At 43.1% G+C, this 22,125-nt stretch overlaps 1 protein-coding gene across 1 annotated transcript; it reads left to right on the top strand.

Moving 5' to 3' along the window:
- Positions 1 to 903: 903 nt before the first annotated feature.
- On the top strand, positions 904 to 18,391 carry ABRAXAS2 (abraxas 2, BRISC complex subunit). Its single transcript, XM_032695067.1, has 9 exons — positions 904 to 1,005; positions 2,516 to 2,606; positions 5,496 to 5,532; positions 7,698 to 7,764; positions 9,099 to 9,289; positions 9,837 to 9,956; positions 10,619 to 10,703; positions 12,718 to 12,832; positions 16,173 to 18,391. The coding sequence occupies exons 1-9, from the start codon at positions 934 to 936 to the stop codon at positions 16,637 to 16,639; spliced, it is 1,245 nt and encodes a 414-aa protein (XP_032550958.1). The 5' UTR covers positions 904 to 933; the 3' UTR covers positions 16,640 to 18,391.
- The last annotated feature ends 3,734 nt before the right edge of the window (positions 18,392 to 22,125 follow it).

Consider the following 22,125-nt stretch of genomic DNA (forward strand, 5'->3'; position numbering starts at 1 on the left):
GGCGGGCGGAGCCGCTCGGTGGTACCGGTGTGAGGGGGGGAGGATCGGCCCGCCCCGAATGGGGGGGTTTGTGTGACCCCTGCGGGGTGTGCGCGGCGCGATCGCCTCAAATCCCATCCCCGGGAGTGTCCGAGGCCAGGCTGGACACTGGCGCTTGGAGCGACATGGGATAGTGGAAGGTGTCCCTGCCCGTGGCAGGGGGGTGGACGTAAATGATCTTTGAGGTCCCTTCCAATCCAGACCGTCCTGGGATTCGATGAAAATCGGCGCAATATTTAAAAGAAGGGTTTATGCTTTTCAGTATTTATTAATTTCAAATTTCACAAACGTGGCTGCTTTTACAAGGCGCTTTTTTTTTTTTTTGAAGGTGTATTAAATAAAAAAAATAGGAGTGATGAACGGCACCGCTGCGGAGCCGCCTCCTGGTACAGCTCCGTGTGTGTGTCATGGAATCATGGTATGCTTTGGGTTGGAAGGGACGTTAAAGCCCATCCAGTCCCACCTCTTGCCATGGGCAGGGACACCTTCCACTATCCCAGGTTGCTCCAAGCCCCGTCCAACCTGGCCTTGGACACTTCCAGGGATGGGGCAGCCACAGCTTCTCTGGGCAACCTGTGCCAGGGCCTCCCCACCCTCACAGGGAACAATTTCTTCCCAGTATCCCATCTAGCCCTGCCCGTGGCACTCAGTGCTCTGTTCTAGCTGACAAGGTGGTGATGGGTCACCGATCGGGCTCGGCGACCTCCACGTGCTCCATGAGTGTGTTCCAAACCCAATCATTCCTGACTCGCTCCCGCCGTTCCATACCCCCCTAACCCCTGGACCTCCGTCGCCCCTCGGGCCTACACTGCCCATGATGCCCCGCGGCGCCGCCGGAAGCGGCCGTGCGCGGCGGCGCGCGTGCGCCGTGGCGTCGGCGGCGGTGTGTCCGTCATGGCGGCGTCCATCTCCGGCTACACCTTCAGCTCCGTGTGCTACTGCAGCGCCAATAGCAGCGCCGACCACGTACGTGCCCCGCGCCACCAGCCCGGGGCCGCGGGGACACCCCGGCACCGCACACCGAGCGGCGCCCGCGCTGCGGGGCTAGCGGGCCGCACCGCCGACCGTGCGGCCCGGCCGCGGGTCACAGCGTGCGGGGGCGGCCCCACACGGGCGCGGCGGGGCGAGATGTGGGATGCCCGGGAGGGATGTGGGGTATCCCGGCGGGATGTGGGGTGTCCGGTCTGTTCCCCCCGTGTGGGATGTGGGATACCTGGGTTGTGGGGTATCCGGGTGGGATGTGGGGTGCCTAGGCGGGATTTGGGATGTCCGGCATTCTCTCCTCGGGATGTGGGATGGCAGGGCTGTTTCCTGGGATGCGGGGTGCTCGGAGTGCTCCCCGCGAGATGTGGGGTGTCCAGGCGAGATGTGGGGTGCCCAGGCTGCTCTCCCCAGAATGTGGGATGCCTGGGCAGGATGTGGGGTGTCTTGGCTGCTTCCTGGGATGTGGGGAGTCTGGGATGTGAGGTGTTCGGAATGTGGAGTGCCCGGGCTGCTCCCGGGGATGTGGGGTACCCTTGATGCTTTCTGCGGGATGTGGAGTGTCCGGCGGCTGCTCCCCAAAGGATGCGGGGAGCCTGGTGACCTCCCCCCGGGATATGGGGTGTCCGGGGTTCTTCCCTGTGGGATGCGGGGTGTCCGAGCTGGTCCCCGGGATGTGGGGTGCCCGGGCGGGATGTGGGGTGTCCGGGGCTCTGCCCCCCGGGATGTGGGATGCTAGGGGTGTTCCCTGGGATGTGGGGTGCTCGGAGTGTTCCCCCCGGGATGTTCCCGGCGGGGCGGGGCTCCCGCGGGACTGGGGTTGCAGGCAGGGAACACGTGTGTAGAAGCTCTGTGGGTGGGTTTCCCGCAGCCGCGACTGACCAGCGCAGAGCTGGGGTGTTCCCGAATCCCACGGTTTTGCTGGCATGATTTTAGGCTGAGCTTGCTCTTTAGCTCTGCACCACCATCTCGGTGCTTGTGCCAAAACCACACAATTCCTGCTCAGTCTCCTTCCTCATTTTGGGTAGGGATGGAGAATACATTACTTTATTTTACCTTTAAATTAACATCTGGGTTTTATAATCCCTGTTGATGTTCAGGGTCCAGCCCAGTCTCCACACAGAAATTTGAGTAAGGCTCTGCAGGTGTAAACTCCACTTCCCTTGGATTTGCAGGAGCAAAGCAGCCTCGTGCTCAGGCCTCCTTCTCATCCCTTTGGGGCTGGGGCAGAGCCCTCCCTTCTGTTCCCTTGTGTAAGTTGTGTGTAGAATGTTATTTTTGGACAAGCCATCCCTGCAGTGTTGTGAAAGGATGTTGGCAAAGCAGAAAATCAGCCTTGGTGAACCTCAGGGCAGGTTGTACCCACTGCAGCTCAGATGGGTGCTTCAAACTAAATCTTTGGTTCAACTTAAGGACTAAGAAAGTTACACTACATGACTGTATGCAGTGAATTTCTTTCCATTTTTAGTCCTTTCATTTTCCTTTTAAATTGTAGGAAGGATTTCTGCTGGGAGAGGTGAGGCAAGAAGAGACCTTTAGCATTAGTGATTCACAGATCAGCAACACTGAATTTCTACAAGTGATTGGTAAGTGATGTAACTTTGAGACATTCTGAGATTGGCACTGCTCAGGTTTTAAGTTCTCAGGACAAAATTTCATTAAGAATCACTTCACCTGTGAGACCATCACAGGGTGTATCATATTTGCCACAGTGTCTATGTGTTTGTGGTTGTGAGGAAAGGAAACAGACCTTTGCTAGTTACAGGGGTTTTGTGCATCTCCTTGTGTGAAGAAAAGATTGTTTATTGAAGACATTTATCTGCATTTCATGATGGAGAAATTACTTACTTAGCTGTTGGTCCTGCAGAGAGTTTCTTGATGCAGTTGCCTAAATACAGCATGTGCTAAAAATGAAATGAACTCACTGCTTGATTTACTAAGACTGGAAAGGGGCAGATTTTCAGTAGAAGGTTTGGATGGACAGCTGGGAGCTGGCAACATCATAAACTGTCACAGCAAGACTGGACAAGAAATATTTGTCAGACAATTTGTTTGAAAAGCACAAGGACTCTACAGCTGATCTGTGTGAAAAGTGAAAGAAGATTGAAGCTCTTGCTGTTAAGTGTTAGTTGAATTAGATTTTTCCTACATGAGTGAGAAGCCGTCGCATGTTTTTAGCTCTTTGGTTTGTAGAAAGTAGGAAAGCCCTGAAAGAAAAGGCCTTTTTGTTTCTGTATGTATAACCAGATGTTAAAATATGTCTAAACCTTCCTAAAAACCCAAATGTGTCCATACCTAGCTTTGTGAATCTGATCCCAGGTAAGAAAGCAGGGTCTGCATAAAGCTCAGGTAACACACAAACATCTTTGGATTGACTCTCAGTTGTTTTTCTGACACAGAACTGATGATCTGAGGTGATGATGGTTGTGTGCACAGCAATCCAGAAGGTTGAGTAGTTTCCTGTTCTGGTTATTCCTAAGAGATCAAGGGTGGTAAATTGACTGAAGTGTCAGTTAATTAATTAGTTAGTTGAGCTAAATTACAGAAAGTAAAGGCATAGCATTTTTTGTGTGCATATAATCACTATCAGAGCACTGTCTGAGGGAAAGCAGCTGATAGCTCTGTGTGTTCAGACTAAACTGACAGAGCCAGTCACTTTTTGAAGTTTCTAAAGCAGACACTGCTCTGCAGTGGTCACTGATCCTGGTTATTATTGGCAGTGATGTCACCAGCTGCAGCCTTGGCCTGGTTTCCTAAACCAAGTGTTTGTGGTGTTAAAAATCACTCCCTTTTTAGATCACTCCTTTGTCACATTATTAGTTACAGTTACTTTATGAAAATGGAAACTACCCACCCCTGAGGACCTTCTGGATTTTTTTTTTGTTGTTATTTACCAGACTTTTACTTCAATATTTATTTGTGAACATTAACTCTTGAACTCCCAGTTCTGCTCAGGGGATTGACAGTTTTGTGGCACTGTTGTCACAGATGAGTTTTAACTTCCTTTTATCTGTAAGATCAGTGGTGATGTTTGAGTATATATGTGTGTATATACAGTATGCATGCTAGATCTATAAATAAGCCAATGTGTAAGCCTTAAATTTAGAATGTTGGCTGCTTCATGTGGTCTGAGCAGGAGGCTTGTTGCTTCCTGTTTTTCAAAACACAAGGTCTGTGTGGCAATATCATAACCCAAGGATCAAGTATGTTGTTGAAGTCAATATATTTCCTGGAAAACAGTGGTCTAAGCTTCAATAATTGCACTTACTGGCTTTGTTAGCAGATTGTTTCCTGCATGATGATGCGAAAATACTGGAGTTGATACAATTCTATACAATTCCTAAGAAAGCAGCTCTCACAGCAGCATCCTGAGGAGTTCTTGCTAGTGAGGATGCACGGTTTCTTGGGCAGTGGGCCTGGAATGGATGCTCTGGGCCTTGTTTTGATAGACACCAAATATGCTGGGACGTTAATGTGTGCAGTCTGCTGTTCCTGGGAATTGTCATCCCAGTGTGACTGTGCTGAGATGGCAGCCCTGAGCAGCAGGTGGTGTGTCACCCTCCAGGAAAGAAGAGTCTGAACGAAGTTGTTGCTAAACACTCCAGTGGGGTTCTGCTGTGGGAGCTGGAAATATTAGTGCTACATCATCATAGAATCATGGAATGGTTTGGGTTGGAAGGGACCTTAAAGCCCATCTCATTCCAATCCCCTGCCATGGGCAGGGACACCTTCCACTAGACCAGGTTGCTCCAAGCACCTGATAAAATAAGTCATGTTTGGTGTTGGAGAGATAATGGGGATTGGATTTTTACTCTTTTCTTACTCATCTCTGAGATTACTGCCATGCTACAACCTTTGCTCTTTAAATAAGCACATTAGCACTTATTGCAACCTTTTCAGTGAAAAAACGCTGCTCTGAGTTTTTAATATCGCATAGAACAGAATTACAAATTGCAGCTAAGTGTTTTGAAATGGGTTTGAACCCCTTTTCTCATTATAGACTGTTTGCCTTGCCTCTTGAAACACTCCTGTGTATAATATTACAGTGATTGCCTTCCCCATCCCTTTTTTTTCCTTCATTGCTGCTGTAACAAAGTGTCTGTGAATGCAAGTAAACTGTTGTGGAAAGGGATATCCAAGAGAAAAAATGCTTTTGTGAGGAGGTTCCAACTATAGTATTAAAATATTATTGTGTGTATTTGAGGCTCCTATATCTCTGTGTATCTGAGCAAGTGTGTGTCTTATTAAAATATTTCCCTCTGTAAAATGTTAAATTATAAAGAGAAGCCAGTTTTCCGGGTATGGTGCTGTGTCATCAAGTGTTGCTGAGACATTAAGGGCAGTGTGTGGTCTGACACAAATGTTTATTTGCTCAGTAGCTGTGATGTGGAAAGTTCATGCAAGATATGCCACTGTAATTTCCCTTTGCCTTAAGCAGCTGGACATATGTCTCTTTTTTTTCTTTGTTGTTGCAGAAATCCATAACCATGAGCCTTGTTCAAAACTCTTTAGGTAAGCTTTTTTTTGTTGTCTTCCCTTGTTGGATGCAGAATATAAAAATAGGGAGCTCACTGCAATGTATTAGCATTTCAAATGTCCCCACCAGTGTTTGCTCATCTGATGGTATTACAGAAATCCATGGAAATGGCACCAACCATGACAATGAAATTATGGGATCACAGTTTTAGTAGCACTTACCTTAGGTTGGAAGGGGCTTGTTTCTCTATCTCCTTGAATTTCCATCTTGGGTAGCTGGTGTAGGTAGAATAGGAGTCAGTTCAAATCATACCACTCTGATAATGAGGATGGATGTCAAAATCAATTGAAATTATTGCAGTTTTAGGTTGGCTCTGCCTGGGCCTGGTGGGTCACAGCACACCCTGGTGCCCTAACCCTTGTACCTTTCAGGGTTACCAAGTTGTTTTGGGGTTAGTTGTACTGACCTGCACCAACTAATTATTCTGAATCTTTCAGCTTTCTAGTGATTTTTGCCTTCTGATCTTCTGAACTCCAGAATCTAAATTAAATATGGGGCTAATGTATTCTATTTAACAGCTTCCATCTATTTACATGCAGATTTTCTCTGTAGTCTTCACTTGTTAATACAGCGATGGCTTCTAAAGCATTGTCTAGAATTCCTTTTTAGAAGGAATTCCCAATTAATCTCCTCCTGTCTTTATCTGGAGATTTCCAGCCAATTAAGAAGACACAGTAGCTTAGATATTATGATTGACAGTGGTTGCATTAAGAGAAAAGCTGCAGTCAGTCACTTGCTGGTTGATAATTACAGAGAGGGTACTCTGAAGGCAGTGATTTAAATGCTGCAGACTCCACACATGGAGATAATATCCCAGTGTCTGGGAGGCTCTTCCTGGATCCCAGGGACGCTTTGTGCAGCACATATCCAAACGGATCACGTTCCCTGCTTCCCCCCAGCCAAGGAATGGGTTGTTAGTGCCTGAGCTGATGGAGGGAGGGGAGGAGTGTCCCCTGTGTGCTGCTGCACAGGAAAATCCATTCACTGCAGAGCACGAGGGAAGCTCTCACAGCTCATGCACTTTTTATCAGGACCAGAGTGTGCTGTTGGTTGTTCTGCTCCACTGATTGTAGCAGATGCTGATTTGGGCTTTTTCTGCCTTGTCCTTTTGACTTAATTGTAGCCAATGTGAGGCCTATTGCTCATCCACTGTGTCCTTGTAAGCTGGCACTGCTGATGTTGGGTGTGACAGGCTTGGTTCCAGTGCTGGTACTGAATGAGAAGCAAGGATTTTCAAAAAACTGATTTCTCTGTCTGTGGAGTTTTCAAATGGATGTCTTTCATGACATACTAGTTGCTCATCCTATAAAAAAAATTACTCTTACAAAGCACAGAAAGAGAAAGAATTGCATAGCTGCTACTTACCAGAATGCATAAATAAATACTGTGAACATGAATTGAAAAGATTATGCAAATAATACGTATTTCAAATTAGTAATTAGTTGTAGTGGGAATTTTCACTACAGCTTGCATCTTGAAGCAAATGGTATTTCCACCCTTATTTACCAGCCAAGTACAGAGCTCTCTTGTGGTTTTTACCCCCCCACATAAGAGCTGAGATCACACACCTCTAAACCAGAGTGTTTTCCTGCACTGCTTGAGGTGTTAGTGATACCAGCTCTTGAAAGAGACCAAGGACTTGGCAGGTAAGGCAGGGAGCAATCTATTTTCAGATGTTTCTCCTTTTATCATGCAGTGTGATCTACTTAAATTTCTAAACCTGTGTGTGTAGGTAGGTGTATAAATGCTTAAATCTGCTGTGCCCTCAAAATAATGACATGTCAGGGTTTGGGCCTCAGTTCTGGAAGCAGAACCATATGGAAAGACTATGATACTTTGGATTATTGCAGCCTCTTTTGGCTTCAAGGGTCCAACCACATGAGTCTAACTGCAGGACTGGAGCTCAAGAAACTGATTTGAAGTTGCATGTAAAATAGCCCTGCTTCCCTTTCTTTTAGGCAGGGTTTTAACAATTAAAACAGTGCATTTATGTTGGTAAAGGTAAAACTCTGGAAATTGCTTTGTATTGTATAGAATGCCACCTATTTGAAGAATGTTCAAAGTGTAAATTGTTTACTTTATGTATAATATATGTGTGTAAACTGTGTGTCTGCCTTTCTCTCTTCCTGTTTGGTTCCAGCTTTTATGATTATGCAGGCAAGGTTAACGAGGAGAGTTTGGACAGGATCCTTAAAGACCGAAGAAAAGTAAGTTTTCTCTCTTTTCCTCCTGTTCTGGTCATTAGAAAGAGTGGGTTTGGAAAACAAATGAACAGAAAAAGGTAATTAACTAGGAGAAATATTTTCTTTCATAAATCTGATGGTTTGTTTTGATCCAGGGCTTATCCTGTACAGAAGTTGGTGGATTTGTGGTGCTTAGGTTAAACCAAGGGCAATGTCTAATTTCCCTGAAGAAATGTGAAGGATTTAAGTGTAGGTCTCCAAAAGTGAAAGGCTGTATTAACCCACTCAGATTTCTGAGCTAAAAATGTGGCATAATGATTGTGTACTTTGCTGCTGAACCCGCCAAAAATGCAGTTGATCTGAAAATCTGTTTGAAAGAGTTCATTTGAAGGTATTGTAACGATTCAGCCTTGTAATTGCAATTTTTACACTGTCAGTTTTAAACTGAAAAAACTCTTCCATCAGTTATGTCACAGCTTATAGATGTTTAAAGATATTGTCACAGCTCTAAATCATGGTTGTTAGTAGCACAACCAGTATTAAGAAGATTAAATTTTATTAGTTCTTTGGAGAAGACTCAAACCTTTTCTAATTATCCAAGAGTTGTTTCAGAGGTTCTCATGAACTGATACATCAAAGAGCAGAGCTGAAGGTGTGGTCCCTTATGTAGTGAAGTGGTGGAGTGAGACTCCAGTATTGAGTCCTGAATTCTGTGACCCTATAACTCTACTCTAGAACATTAAGTTCCCCCTCAGGAAATGAAGCAAAAAACATAATTTAAAGATATTTGTCTCCCGCTAGTTTTCACTGGAATGTTATTTTTTTAGGATCTGCCTTACAGGGAGACTGGCAAGGTGCATAATCTGTGGGGGGAACGTAGGCAAAACCAAAGAAAATAAAACTTGAAGTGTCATGTGACTACAGCATCACAGATTTAATGACATTAATTGTCATAATGTCAAAAAAGAAAGAAATACTGCTGTCTGGGAATAAAGACAGTCTTATATTCTCTTTTATTAGCAAACTAAGCAGGCTTTATTACATTCAGGCTAAATAATTTAATATTTAATATAAAAAAAGTTAAAAACAAAGCTTCCTGTTCTTTTATTTAACATGGGAGTTATATTGTTTTATATTTGATAGTCGTGTTGTAACAAGATGCTACACTTTTTGTGGTGCAAAGGTGCAAATCTCTAGGAATTCTCTTCTTTTAATAGGTGCAAATCTCTAGGAATTCAGTTTGTTTTGTTGTAATAAAGCTTTTGGCTAATTGTGATACCACAATTTTAGGAACTTTATTCTCAGAAGGTAAACGTGTGTCTCTGAGTTAACACTTTTCTGATGTACTTTGATTGCAGAACGTTATTGGATGGTACAGATTTAGGAGAAACACGCAGCAGCAGATGTCATATAGAGAGCACATCATTCATAAACAGCTGACACACATCCTTGGAGTGCCTGATCTTGTCTTCCTTCTCTTCAGCTTCATTTCCACTGCAAATAACTCGACACATGCTTTAGAATATGTGCTTTTTAGACCAAACAGAAGGTAAGCCATCTCTGTATATGAGCAAACCTCATTTTTTGCTTCTTGCTGCTATTCTTCAAACTATTTAGAAGCTTGTACAATTATATGTAAATTATATGTTTGTCTAGTAATGTCTTGGGGTGCACTTGTTAGTGTAACAAACCACTACTTGTTAGTGATGGCAGCTTTTTTCCCTGTGCAAATAATTTATGAGTTAAAGTTGGAGTGAGCAAAAATTCTTTTCAGACTTTAAGTCATCAAACAAACAAAAAATATATTTTAAGAGATATCAGATGTCAGTACCATGTTTCTTACAGTGGACCTGAATGTGTCTGTGGTAGTTCAAGTGCACATTTCAAAGGTCCTAAGAGGTATGGAGGTAGGAATTTTTGATCCTGCATTTATTTTGAACACAACCTGTAATATTTAGCAGCTTTTATAACAAACCTAATGCAGAAGCTTTAAAATGAGAAGAGTTGTGATCATCAGAGAGCTGGGATAATATCAAGGCTATTGTAAAGGATCTTTTGCAAATGAATTAAGAAGTCTTTCCAAACTTTCTCTACAGGTATAATCAAAGGGTGTCGCTTACTATTCCTAATCTAGGCAACACTAGTCAACAGGAATACAAAGTTTCTTCAGTGCCAAATACTTCTCAAAATTATGCCAAAGTTATCAAGGAACACGGGTAAGGATTTTTCCTTTAAAATGAATTAGTCATCCAGCTCTGCATCCTGTACCTCCCAAAGAATACTACAAGGAAAAAAACTAGTTCAGGAGGAGAATGGTCAGTTCCTACTGTGCTTTTTTCCTGCTTAAAACTGAATCTTTCAGGGAACTCGGTGCACTCCTCAGAAAAGCAGAGTTGGTGTGGCCAGTCCATGCTCTGAGCCTTCTGGCTGGAAGCTTCTGGTTTGATTTCCACCCACCATCCACCTCCCCAAGGAATTCCGTGTGCAAGCTTAATTTAAAACTTGAACTCTGACTTGGAAATCTTGTTGTTTTTCTTAAGAATTTTTACTTACATGCTGTAAATGCCAAGTAGCTTTTCTGGCTGTTAACAATCAAATTGTACAAGCTTAAAGATTTCTGCATAAGTTTAATCTCATTCAAATGAGACTTTGTTGTTCCAGAAGTAATTTTGGTATTGAATATGCTGCTGTCCAACTGGATCTTGACAGGACTGTACATTTTTAGCAATATACTATTGCTAAAATAGCATATTTAGCAATAAAATACATTTTAGAAATACAGTGATAGTCTGCTTAACAGCAATTCAAAGACAGCATGAACTAGAAACCTGTGTTGTCTTTTCTAACTAGTGATTTCTGCTTTGCTTCCTTTTTTTAGTACTGATTTTTTTGACAAAGATGGAGTGATGAAGGACATCAGGGCTATCTATCAGGTTTATAATGCACTTCAGGAAAAAGTACAGGTAACATCCTTTGCTTCATATTGGTCAGTATGTCTGTGGCATCTTTTATTCATCCTGTGGTTAAACCAGGAGTGGAGGGGATGGAGATTTTTAGAGCTCATAAAGAATTATCATGAACTGTAGGAAAATCAGTCTGATTTTAATAATGAAATATGTCCATTTCTATTTGATGTGTGCACTTCCAGTCTGTAAAAGTGGTTGGTATGAATATCATCAATTCTTTCTCTTTTTCAAGTAAATGATTCAATACTTAGGGATTTTTGGGAGGTGTTAGTTATTTTTTTAAGAGTATGCATTGAAGAGAAGCCTTGCTGAAGGCTGTAGGGATTTGCAGAGGTTTAAAAATGACTTCTGGGTATGAAACATCAGCAGAGCTCCATCTGTTAGTTAAAACTTGTGTGGAGCATGAGTGAATCCTGCTCCAAATGTGCCAAAGCATCTGAAAGTGCCTGGAGTGTCAGATCTACTCAGTGTGTGCCTGTCAGTTCACAACTTGTCCTGTGTGAAGAGCAGCGTGGCTGTGCTGCCCCAGGAGCTCACACAGCTGCTAATTGTGCTGCAGTCACAGCTTGTTCCCAGGCTTTCCCTCTGCATCTGCCCTGGGGGGATTTGTGTCTCTGCTCCAGCTCAGCTCTGCTGGTCTGCTCATGGAGCAGCAGCAATCCCTCCAACCATCCCCTGGCCCTGCCTGCACAGGGGAGCTGCTCTTTCTCAGTGGGGAGTTCCTGCTTCCCAGCCTGCCTTGTAAGGTGGGTATAAGGCACACACAGAGAAACTTCAGGGGACAGAAAAATTTATCTTCAGAGCTCTATTTCATTAGCTCCTGGCATTATTTGTAACACTGCTTATGCCAAGAGCGCGTATGTCCTTTGTGCTCCTGCTGTTGTTTGAATTACTGGGTCTGGAAATGGAAATGGGGTTGTTTAGCCTGGAGAAAAAGAGGCTCAGGGGGACCTTATTGTGCTCTACAACCACCTGAAAAGAGGTTGGAGCCAGGTGGGTGTTGGGCTCTGCTCCCAGGGAACAAGGGACAGGACAAGAGGAAACTGCTTCAAGCTGCAGCAGGGGAGGTTCAGACTGGGTATTAGAAAATGGGTTTTCACAAAAGGGTGTTGGCACAAGCTGTCCAGGGAAGTGGTGAAATCACCATCCCTGGAACTGTTCAAAAACACGTGGATGCCCTTGGTTTAGAGGTGAACATGGTGGTGCTGGGTTGATGGTCTCAATGATCTTAAACATCTTTTCCAACCTTAACAGTTTCACGATTCTCTGATCAACAGGGAGTTGTCTTCCTACCTTTTAGAATTTTAACTGTTGTATGTCACTGTGTAAATCATGTACAAGGTTTACAGAGCTCAAAACTAATTTTGGCGTTGGCTGACTTGAGGAACTTTTACCTTGGAAGTGACTGTGTAACAGAGAATGTTACAGGACTGGAAATCAGTTTTCTGGTTAAGCAGCTTAGACATATATTTGCATTATTCCCCAATTAAACTTCTAAAAATTAGATACAGAATTGAAAGCATAGTTCATGTTTTTCAGTTCTGCAGGTAAGGCCACTAAGAGTCACCTTTTGGAGAAGAAACAGCTTTTAGGGTTGTGTGCTCTTCAAAACTGATCATGGTTAATGATAATGAATCACATTGAATCACAGTTGGAAGGGACCTTCATGATCATCTTCTTCCACTATTCCAAGTTGCTCCAAGCCCTGTCCAACCTGGCCTTGAACACTTACAGGGACGGAGCACTTAGTAACTTTGGATCTTATTACAAATCTTCTGTAATGATGAATTATTTGGAAATGCTTTTCCTGTAATGCAGCAGTGGGGAATTGGCAACAGCCAGTAAAGAAAACGATCTTGAGCTTAAATATCACGCTCTGATACAGTGAAGTCCTGCTTTTAGTTTTGTGCTTTTAATGGCTTCCTGTCTGGTAGGAGCTTTATTAATGTTGTCATGGAAATATTTCCCATATTTTTGCACAATCTTAGCATATCTTATGTTTTTCTCCCAGGCAGTATGTATAGATGTAGAAAAAAGTGAACGTGTTGTTGAATCCTTTCAAGCTGATGTGAACAAGTTAAAAAGGCAAATCGCACAGAAGAAGAATGAAAAAGAACAAGAAATAAGTAAGTTGCCTTTTAATTACTTTTTTTTTTTTTTCAGGAGCAGATGCTGTAAGTACAAAAGGTTTTGTAGAGTTAAAATAATTTTTTTTATTTCTGATAACTCGTGGGAAAAAAGTCCCATTGGGAAGTGTGTATGATGGATTTACGTTGCATGACACCTGAACTGTGAAAGTGTGTGTGAAATACTGCAGGTATTTCTGTTGGAGTCATGCAGTGCTATCAAGCTTAAAATATAGGAGAGAGACAACACTGTAGAGAAAGAATGAGAAAGTCAATTCTGGAAATAATACAGGAAAAGATCAGCTGTAGGAAAGGAAAAGTGGAAGAAACAAATCTAAACACTGGAGAGACTCCTGTTACAGGAAAGAAACAGGGTAATGTGTTTACAAAACAGGAACTATCCATGGTTTTATAAAATCTTCATTCCTTTTCCCACTCTCATTTGCTGTGTTAGTGGTGAACATGTTTAGCATTGAAATACCACTTTTCAGTGTTGAACTGAATCTTTTCAGGTGTTTGTTTGTCTCTTTTTGCTGCTCCGTAATGTCCTGAATCAGTGAGACTTGTGTGAGCATATTTGCCTGGTTGCCACACTGTCCCTCCTGCCTAAAAATTGAGTGTCACCTCAGTAGACTTTTGTTTAGGAGTAGGTAAGTTTTGTGGAGAGCTTGGACCTTTCCAAGGAGACATTGCTGATCCAATTTAATTTGTGAGTGCAAGGGAAGACCGAAGGTAGAAAGTAGGAGCAGAGAGAATAGACAAATGGGAAGTAAGATTAAAACCCAAGTAATTCATAAGCCAATTACATATTTCAGTAAACACTGTCTCTTTTTTTATATTTGAAGAGATAAGCAAATAACCAAATTTCATCATTTTAGCTACAAGATGGCTTTTATTACTTGTGTGTCCTGTTAGCTAAAGCTGTGTCTGACACTGAAAGATGATTTAGGTGGGTGAACACCCTAAACTCTGCAATGGCCCTGCTGCTGCCATGAGTGGATATTTTTTATTTGCTCCAAGCAGCAAGGTACTGTTACCACATGAACATTTCAGAGCACAGTTTGATCTGTCAGCCCAGGTTCTCCTTCCTCTGAACCCCAGAGATAAGGTAAAAGAGCCAGGATTAGCTCCAGACCATTTAAAAGATGGAAGTGCATGAGTCACTGCTGTTTCCTGCTTGGCTGTAGATGAAGCAGGCAGGGAACTGCTACTATGGAGAAGTAGAGGTGGGTATTTAGTGTGCCTGGAGCTGATCCAGTTATATGGAAAAGCTGGGGGAGGAGGAGGAAGAGCAGCCTGTGCTCGCCTCTAGGTACTACCAGTGAGATGCAAATGCTGGACTGAGAATTCACCCAGAGCAGATAATCACGTGAGAGGGCTGAAACAAGAAAACATGCAGCTTGTAACTGCAATATTTTTAGATGTGAGTAGTTTAATGCTGAATCTGGCCTTGTGTTCTCTCACTTGCTCAGTATTGGGAGAATTTCCTTTTTTTTACTGAGTTAAATATTCCAGTTAATCATTCTCTGGGCTGGAGGAAGAGGGAGCATTTGATTCCAATTCCTGCAGCAGTGTTTTGTGAAAGCTTGTTATTCTTACAAACTTTTGGTTAACAGGCTGTGACTTTACACTGCAGCATAAAAGTCAGTTGAGACTTTATTTGCCAGATCAGTGAAGTAGTTTTGTACACGTAACGCGTTCCAGGGTATGGTGAGTGCTGTGCACTTCCCTGGTGCCAGGAAATCTCCCACTGCAGTTCTCACATTGTGGCCCAAAAATGGAGTGCTGTTAGACAGCCACTGGAGGGAATATGCACCTTTTATTCCTAAGGGACATCTCATTGACTTGATGAAAGGAACTGTTCACCCTTCGTTTGTGTTTCTTCCAAAAATATGGTGTTACAGTAAGTAGAGCTGATCCTATTTTGGCTGTCACTTTACCTATCCCAGTGTCAGTTCTGACAGGTGTCTGGAGGTTAATAACCATTTAGAAACCAGTCAAAAACTTCAGTCTCTCCCAGTGCTTAACAACATTCCTGCCAGGAAGTTTTTCCTTGTGTCTAATGTACATAACTTACCTTTTCGTAGCAGCCTCATAGGCACGTTTGAAGAGTGAAACTGTTTCCTCAGGTCTTCCCTTCTGATCCCTGTTATTGCAGCCTTTCCTCTTAGGTCATGATTTTTAGATCTCTAAAGAGTCCTTTCCTTGGAGTTTCTCCAGTTTTTCCCTATTTTTGAAACTGTGGTGTTCAAAATTAGGTGTATTCCAGTTGTATTCTTGACCACTGCAGTGAAATAATACATACCTGTATCTCAACAGCTGAACACACTTCATGCATGTTGACATTTATAGTTGACTTAGATCAAGTGTTTCTTTTCTGCAGAGGGATGCAACTGTTCCTCATTTTGTAAGGTTTTGCAGTTCGTTATTCCTGTGCATGTCTTCCTTAAAATATTTGCCAAATCATCTCATTTAAGATGACTTTTACATTCCTGTTCTGATAACCCTGTTACACCTGCAGCTATAATTCTATCACTTAGGTTTTTAATGAGAGTACGGTTTTTAAAATAATAATTTGAGGGAAGAAAACAAGGTAATTTCTTTGCAGGTATTCATGAGATTGTCCCCAAGCACAAGGGGCATTGGAAGAAAAAGTAGAAAGTGGTATTTTTAAGATGTAACATCAAAACTCAGTTATCACAGATGAAAAGTTAGTCAAGCTTTGAGTACTGAGTAAGACACAGGTGGAGAGGAGCAGCCACAATGAGCCCTAACTGAGGTTACTATGCTCTTGGATGTGAGAGGGAACAAAAATACAGAGGTGGAAACAGCAACAGGCTGTGGAAACATCCTGTAGCTGTGCTTTTTGGGAGCTTAAACTGGAGGAAATGAACTGTGCAGGATGACTGTGCGCATGAAAACATAGCACGCCTGCACTCGGGTAGTTTATTTGCTTTCTGACACATTTTGTTTTTGAAATGTGATCACTGGGATAATTGGGTTGTGCTGATACTGATGAGTTCCATGGCTGCACTGCTAAATTTAGGGCAGTTTGTCACGCTCCAGGAGTAGGATGTAGCAATAAGCAGGATTTGATGCGACGGTCAGGGATAGTGTATTGATGACTATATAAGACAAAAATCAGAATTAGGAAAGATGAGTAATGGAGGCTGAGAGGACAAAGTCAGGTGCTGGAGTTGGAAAGCAATGCCAGGGATGAACGTTTAATAACAACCAGAAAGAAAGCAGAGAGGACAGCGCTGTGTGGTGGTCACACCTCGGGTACGTGAAGCATGTTGCCAAGAAAGCATTGAGTACCCCCATGTTCTTTGTTTTGTAGGAATGCAGCAAGCAATTTTAAGCAGGCAAATGCCACCAGATAACTTGGAACCCATGTTTGTTCCCCGGATGTCCTACACTGGGTTTGCTGTGGAAGGCTGCACACTGGAAGATTCGGATGTCTCTGATCCTCCCCCTCCGTACTCCGATTTCAATGCAACCAGCCAGGACAGTGCTGCCGGCCCCGGGCTCCTGGACAGCAGTGTCTTCATGCCTCGGCCTCAAGCAGTAGGTTCTTCCAGTTATGTGTCCACAAATGCAGGATTGAAATATTCTGGTAATGGAGCATCCATGCCATCTTCCCAAAGAGCGGTCGGTGACAATGTTGACGAATCAGAAGACAGTGATTATGAGAATTTGCTTGAACCCACAGAGTCCTCTGACAGTGAATACTCACAGACAAGGGATTCACGGCCTCCAGCACATCCCGATGGTGATTCCAGGAACACTCAAACTTCTCAGATTTGATGGGGGGGGAAAAACAAAAGAATCCACCTGACACTGTTTTTTCATAATTGTTACCGAGAGACTTTGGGGATTTAACCTGGAGGAGATGAACTACACAGGATTACTGTGCACACAAAATGTAGAAGACTTGCACTAGATGGTTTATTCACCTTGTGATACATTTTGCAAGTTTTATAATGGAATCATTAGGATAATCAAGTTGTACTAATACTGATGAGGTTCATGGATGTACTGGTAAATTTAGGCAAAATGAAATTTATAGAGATCTTGTAGCTTTTGTTGCCATATTTTCTTTAAGACAATAAATTGGGATGTATAGTAACTAAGCACAGTTAGTCTACAGATAATGTTCTCAAATCAAAACTTACCTCTTGCACTATCATGCCTTGAATTTTAATTTTTGAAAGGGAATAAATATATCAGCCGCCTTCAAAATAAGCTTTCGATGGTAAGCCAAATTGGCCTTTGCAAGCAGAGAAATCTTGATAATTCTGAGAAGCCTGATTGGAAAAGATGTGGTCAACCTTCTTCTGTGGGCATGCTCTTATCAGAGGAGGGCTTTGGTTCGACCTTTTTTACAAGCAGAATGTGTCTCACTTCAACTGATGGTTGCCTTTTTTTTCTGTAAAGGTGGGGGGGGGGAGGAGTTGGGATGCCTGGTAAATCATCCAAATGAATGTCATAAATATAATTATTCTGGTCTCACTGGGTTTACAATGACTTTACGCCACACTGGCCTCATTTATTGTCTCATTGGTTATTTTAGTATAAATACAAAGTGCACATGCAGGAGTAAATGACCGACAGAAGTAGTAAATTCCATCATGATTGGACTTTGGAGTCTGCAAATTGCAAACATCAGAGACTGCTTCTTGCATTTTATTTGCATCTGAGTATTGGATTTACGCTTCTAGATGAGTTTTTTATGTATTAAATAGGGGGATAGGGTAGGAGATGATTGTTTGGAGAGTCCCCTGGGTTTATTACCTCTTTTCCTCTGGGTGAAACGTGTAAATGATTATTTTAAATTGAATTACAGCTCTTGTCAGAAAACTGCCGTTTGGGATAAATGAAGTGTGGTATATTTAGAGAATTTCATGTTTGGATGCACTTACTTTTATTTAAATACTGCTTGTATGCTAACGTTGCCCAAAATATGTGAAATTGTGCCACTAAGAAGTTTGTATTACTGGACTTTATCCCTGATGTGTAAATGAGAAAATACACATTTTAAGATGAGGTTATCTGCAGCATTTATCACTCGAGGTGTCAGTAACCACTTCCTTGGTTTACACCCAGAACAGTCCCTTAAAAATTTCAAATCTGTCAGATTTACACGCTGAAATTTTAGTCTTTTGGATCGTATCTGTAGGCAAAAGTCTGTTCATTGCCTTCTCCTGACCTGTACTAAATTAAGCAAAATAACTTTGGGAAAAACGAGATGTTAAAATTGCCACTCTTCTACCGAGTGTTTCCACCTTTAAACATCCAGTGCTCTGGTTTTAACTACTTTACATTATTCTCATTAGCCTTAACTTGATGGATTTTGCTTTGGAGTGTTGCAGTCCATGGGACAGAGACCTTGCTCTGGAGTTTATACCTCTGGCTCAGGTATAAACGTGTCACTGTTGGAATCAGGATTGACAGGTTGGCAACCACCGTCTTTTACTTTTATTCCGTACAGAAACCTGCAAAATGTACATCTCTGACAAAGCAGTTAAATGTGACAATAAAATCTTATTTAATCCTGTAGCATAGATTTTAATACTTGTCCGGTTCCACCTCAGTGAAAGAACTCACTGGGCTACAAACATGCAGCTCAAAAGTGGGGGTTTGTTAAGGCTGCTCTGTTTGGGGGACTGAGGGGGAGAGGGCAGCACTATGCCGTGTGTATTCCACGTTTATGTTGATACAAGATCCTTGAATTCTGGGGGTTTTATACCAAAAACTGCCTTGGTTTTACATACAGCATGCAGGTGATCTGTGGTGCAACGTGTGTGTCATCCTGCCCTGTAGCCAGTGCCCATCTGCAGGTATTTTCATTTACTGTAACTGCTGACTCATAAGAACAAAGGGTATGGGTTTATTTATATATATTTTTTTTTAAATTCAGATAATATCCTGGCAAAAGTACACGTGGTTGGACTTTGCAGTTTTCATTACAGTCCTGCTAAATATAGCAGTGTGGGGTTGTGATCTGCCTGAAGGCAACAGAGAGCAGCTTTAGTCATAAAACTGGAGCTTCACACCCGTGAAACACCAGTTTTCCACATCTGAATCATGGACAGTCTCTCCTGGTGATTCCCAGGAGCACAAAGCCCAGCAGCAGGGCCTGCAGCCCTGTCCTCTCACTAACAGGGAGGCAGCACTGAGGAAAAGCCACTGAAAACTGGTATCTGTGCCCTTCAGTTCCAAGTCCTGGAGTTTTCCTGGTGCAGTGAAATATTTCTCGTTTTAGTGCTGTGAGAAACCTGGAATTGCTGTTTATTTCCAAATTTGCTTTGATTCCCCCTCTGATTGTTTATAGTAGAAGAACAGGAATGTGCCATATGGAGAGACTCAGTGGGTTAGAACTCTCACATATGCTTACAAAAGGAAGCATCACCAAATATTTCTGAAATTAGCTTGGATTGACACCACAGGAGCCTCCAAGTCCCCTCTTTGCTTAGGGAGTGGTGTGTGTTGGCAGAAGGACACGTGAGCATCGTTAATTTTGACATATTCATGACTCTGCAGGTTTTGAGTTCATGTCTCACATCTCCTGACAGCTCGGGATCATTTCGGTGCCTCTGACATGTCCTGAGTTAAAATTTAAAGGGAAGCTGTCACTGTTCAATGTAGCAGCAAAGTAAAATAAACAAACAGATAAGATTTCCTGTTAAGTGGGAAGATGCTTCAGACTATACTGAACTTGACTAGAATCACACTGAAACTTGGCTTTTTTTGGTGCTTCAAGGTTTATTTTAAGCTTTTTGATACTTTGCTTGGCTCTGCCGTGGTTCTGCCTCTGAGCAGTCCGTGGATCAGCTTGAAAGGTGTTGGCTTTGAGGAGAATCTTCCCCCAGCTTTCTCTTGGTGTATAAAATTACACTGGTTTCACACACACATTTCTCTGTCAGATTTGGGGGGGGGGTTATTTGCATCTATGTGGAAAACCTTTATACTGCTCGCTTTTACAGACCTGAGAAGAAAACAGAAGTTTTCATTAGAGTTTCATTAGCAAATTGGTAAGTACTTGGACACCTTCCAGTGCTTAAAGGGGCTTCAGGAGAGCTGGAGAGGGGCTTTGGACAAGAACCTGGAGGGACAGTACAAGGGGGAATGGCTTCTCACTGCCAGAGGTCAGGATTAGATGGGATATTGGGAAGAAATTGTTCCCCGTGAGGGTGGTGAGGCCCTGGCACAGGTTGCCCAGAGAAGCTGTGGCTGCCCCATCCCTGGAAGTGTCCAAGGCCAGGTTGGATGGGGCTTGGAGCAACCTGGGCTAGTGGAAGCTGTCCCTGCCCATGGCAGGGGGGTGGAAGAAGATGATCATGAAGGTGCCTTCCGCCCCAAACCATGACCTGTCCCAGCCTGTGGTCAGAACAATGACAGGAACATCACATGGCTCAGATGTGCACTTGTCCCCCTCAGGGCGCTCCTGCGGAGCTCTCACGTGCTCCGTGTTTCACACCTCGTGTAGCCAAGTGTAAGGATGTTTCTTCAGGTTGTTGAATCTTGTGTTTTCTTTTTCTTCTTCTCTCTTAACCATAAATAACCTTTTATAGCATTGCAGCGTCTCAGCTTAAGTTCCAAACAGGAGAAAAAAAGGAGATTCCCTTGCTGTGAAGAAAAAATACCCGTGGATTCCCCTCTGGCAGTATTATTCCCACTGGTGGAAGCAGAGAGGGCTGTCTCTTTTACTTACTAACTTCCATCAAAATTGGATGGGGAGATGATCATTGTTCACGAGGGACAGAAGGGCTGGAACAGGTGAAAAACCATGGTGTTACTTGGAAACCCTCCTCCAAAGGGAGCAAATCCTGCACTCCACAGGTTTGTAAGGCAGGGAGGGCAGAGGGTTGGGAAAGCTCAGTTTACACGAGCTCCAGGCTCAGTGAAGTGAGCACTGGGAGATTGTTCTCCTTACTTTGAGAGAATTTCAGGTTCAGCTTCCCAGGGCAAGTCCTGCAAGTGAAGATGGATGTCAAAGCAGGTCAGCTGGATCCAGTAAAAGAGCTGCCTTCGGGAAAGAAGGGATCACCACAATCGCATTGGCTTCGGCGTGGGTGGGTCAGGATTAAATCCAGGAGTGGGCTGTGTGCCAGTGGAAATCTAGGAGGTTTTTCCACCTAGGAAAGTAGATTTTTTTTTTCTTCTCTCTGACCTTTAAACAAGATACTAACTTGGAGCTCTTTATCTTTCCTCTAAGCATTGTCCAGGGAAAACAAAACATTATTGCCTTTTCCAGGCTTATTAGGGAAAGGTGCCTGCTGAGCTGTGCAGAAGGAGCTCAGGGATACCAAGGCTGGGAAAGCTGCTGCTCTGCAGCACTCCAGGTCATTGCAGGGTTTTGCATTAATTATGTCCATCTCTCTTGGGATCCTGTGGTGCCAAGCCATGCTGGGGGCTCTGCTGGCACCAGGAATCTTGGTACTCACCTGTACCAAAGAGAAGAGTTGGTTGTTTCCCTTATGTGGATTTGTGTACCTTGCATTTATTTCCTTTGGCTTTATTGGAGAAGGTGTTAGGAAGGGTAGACCTGAAAACCCACAAGAGACAAGTCATTAGAATAAACATACAGGTGTGTTTTGAAATTCTTCCATTATAAGCAATATGATTTTTTTTAAAAAAAAACAAACACTTCCACCAAAGTTATTTTCCTGCTCAACATTTTGCTTTGGGCAAATGTGGCTTTTTTTTCCAAAGGAGGAAAACCAGTACTGCTAAGAGTTTTCCCTTCAGAAGGCCAATTTCCACCACGGGGATTGTTCCTACAAATTTTTTTTTGGTGCCAGTTTGTGATTTCTGACACATTTTCAAGAGCAAGAGGCTGCTGTAGCTGTCATCCTGGAGGTGTGAGCAGGGATCATTGGTGATCTGGAGCACTATAAAGGAGTTACTAATTTTAGCCATAAATGGAGTAATCTTTAATCAACTTTTCCCATAAGTCCTAAATACGAACATTTTATTTAACAGAGTGATGGCACTCAAATGCTGTGGCTGTAACTTTCTGGTCTGAGCAGCTGGAGTGCCCAGCTGAAAGGCAGCATGGGAGGCACTGTTTGCTATTCCACAGGTTTTTATCTTTAAGCCTGTGGAGAGGTTTGAATCATGGAAGGGTTTGGGTTAGAGGGGACCTTAAAGATCGTCGTCAGTGCAATAATCCAAGGCTTTGGCGTGCAGGAAGATTAATGCTTTGCTGACTTTGGGTATATGAAATGAGCTGTCACCTGCTAATAATAACTCCTAACGAGCTGATGTTAAATTTAATACAGCCTGAACAT

This window comes from Chiroxiphia lanceolata, chromosome 8 (assembly GCF_009829145.1).
Source record: "Chiroxiphia lanceolata isolate bChiLan1 chromosome 8, bChiLan1.pri, whole genome shotgun sequence".
NCBI lineage: Eukaryota > Metazoa > Chordata > Aves > Passeriformes > Pipridae > Chiroxiphia > Chiroxiphia lanceolata.

Excerpts from the sequence above, each read along its gene's own strand:
- ABRAXAS2 (XM_032695067.1), top strand. The coding sequence starts at position 934 with ATGGCGGCGTCCATCTCCGGCTACACCTTCAGCTCCGTGTGCTACTGC. Across the intron at positions 1,006-2,515 it reads CCAATAGCAGCGCCGACCAC|GAAGGATTTCTGCTGGGAGA; the intron begins GTACGTGCCCCG and ends TTTAAATTGTAG. Across the intron at positions 12,833-16,172 it reads TGAAAAAGAACAAGAAATAA|GAATGCAGCAAGCAATTTTA; the intron begins GTAAGTTGCCTT and ends TTTGTTTTGTAG.